This window comes from Dipodomys ordii, unplaced genomic scaffold (genome assembly GCF_000151885.1).
Source record: "Dipodomys ordii isolate 6190 unplaced genomic scaffold, Dord_2.0 Scaffold1000003346, whole genome shotgun sequence".
In the NCBI taxonomy this organism is placed as follows: Eukaryota; Metazoa; Chordata; class Mammalia; order Rodentia; family Heteromyidae; genus Dipodomys; species Dipodomys ordii.
In genome coordinates, this window is record NW_012286963.1 from 1 (window position 1) to 1,738 (window position 1,738).

A 1,738-nucleotide genomic window follows, 5' to 3' on the forward strand; every position below is an offset into this window, starting at 1 on the left:
ATCTTGGTATATCAGTAAGTATCTTAACTGTAGAAAAAGAGACATCAGTTTCTTCTCAAGCATAGGAAAAGTTAATAAACGATACATTAAAGCTCAGGCAATGCCCCCTTCCAAGTAAGAACATCACAGCTGTCAAAAGCAGAATCAGTACTGGGAAATTGGTTCAGTGGTAGAGTGCTTGCCTCACATGCATGAGGTCCTGGGTTCAATTCCTCAGCACCACATAAGCAGAAAAAGCCGGGAGTGGTGCTGTGGCTCAAGTGGTAGAGCACTAGCCTTGAGATGAAGAGCTGAGGGACAGCGCCCAGGCCCAGAGTTCAGCCCCCACGACTGGACCCCCCCCCAAAAAAAAACCAAACAAACATAAGAATCTATAGCCATGGGTTGAAAACTGGCAGCTTCAGCTCATATCCAACTCCAGTAGCCATAATCACTCTCTGATTGATAGTCCTCCATGATGCCCCACAATAGGACCTGTGGTGCCTCACCTGAACCATGCCCTTGGTCCCGCTCACGGACGCTGTGTTGGAGAGCTCAGCAGTGATGCTACAGGTGAAGCTAGCGTGGACCCCTCCTGGGTACTGAAGCAGCACACTGACAGTGTCATCCACACCTGAGTGGAAGGAAGTCGCCATGAGGGCAGGGTTGGCTTGCTAAGGGTATGCCGTCCAGGCCTCAAATCTTGCCTGTGGAACTTTGGGCTGGAAACTACACCTCTTAAGTGGAAATGAAAAAGAATAAAAGGCCACAATTGCTGGGCACGGATGGCTCACGCCTGTAATTTTAGCCACTCAGGAGGCTGAGATCTGACGATTGCAGTTCAAAGCCAGCCTGAGCAGGAAAGTCCATGAGACTTGTATCTCCAATTAACCATCAAAAAACCAGAAGTGGTGCTGTGGCTCAAGTAGTAGAGCCCAGGCCCAGAGTTCAAGCCCTATGACTGACAAAAAAAAAAAAAAAAAACACCATGAGAAGGGCTTTTGAAAATACCTACTAATCTGATGTTTTTAGATGGGGGGAGAATTGTTTCTGCCTTGGGAATCTCAAGGAGAAGTTCATGTCTATGTTCCCTCCATCAAATAGTCCAGTACCAATGGTACCTGTCTCATACAACCGTCCCACAGCTGAAATCTTCTCAGGCCTCTGCCCATTGAAGACCATGGAGATAAACTGGACACAGTAGATACCCAGGTCCAGCAGGCTGCCACCAGCCTGGGCTGCATCTATGGCCCGAGGTACATGGGTTAGATTAACCCCGAATTCTGCCCGAGCCACTCGAAGGTCTCCCACAATTCCCTGGGCCAAAGCAGACTTCAGAGCATCCACAGCAGGAAAGAATCGGGTCCAAATGGCCTGCAGACCATAGAGGGAAGAAGAAAGTACAGGGAAAGGGTCAAGACTCAGATGAGGCTGGGAAGGTAGCTCAGTGGTAGAGTGCTTGCCTTGCATGCATGAGGCCCTGGTTCGATTCCTCAGCTCCACATAAGCAGAAAAAGCCAGAAGTGGCACTGTGGCTCTAGTGGTAGAGTGCTCACCTTAAGCTGAAGACCTGAGGGACAGTGCCCAGGCCTAGAGTTCAGGCCCCACGACCAGAGGGAAAAAAAAAAAGACTCAGATGAGCTGGGCACTGGTGGCTCACACAAGTCATCCTAGCTACTCAGGAGGCTGAGATCTGACGATCATGGTTCAAAGCCAGCTTGAAGAAGAAAATTCATGATATTCTTATCTCCAATAATCC

General features: G+C 49.1%; 1 protein-coding gene across 1 annotated transcript; it reads right to left on the reverse strand.

The window, feature by feature from the left end:
- Positions 1-488: 488 nt before the first annotated feature.
- LOC106002853 (trans-1,2-dihydrobenzene-1,2-diol dehydrogenase-like) lies at positions 489-1,410 on the reverse strand (the record flags this gene model as incomplete). The annotated part of the gene is made up of 2 exons (XM_013037612.1): positions 489-613; positions 1,101-1,410. Coding segments are annotated over 2 exons (435 nt in total), but the record flags the coding sequence as incomplete, so codon positions are not given.
- Positions 1,411-1,738: the final 328 nt, after the last annotated feature.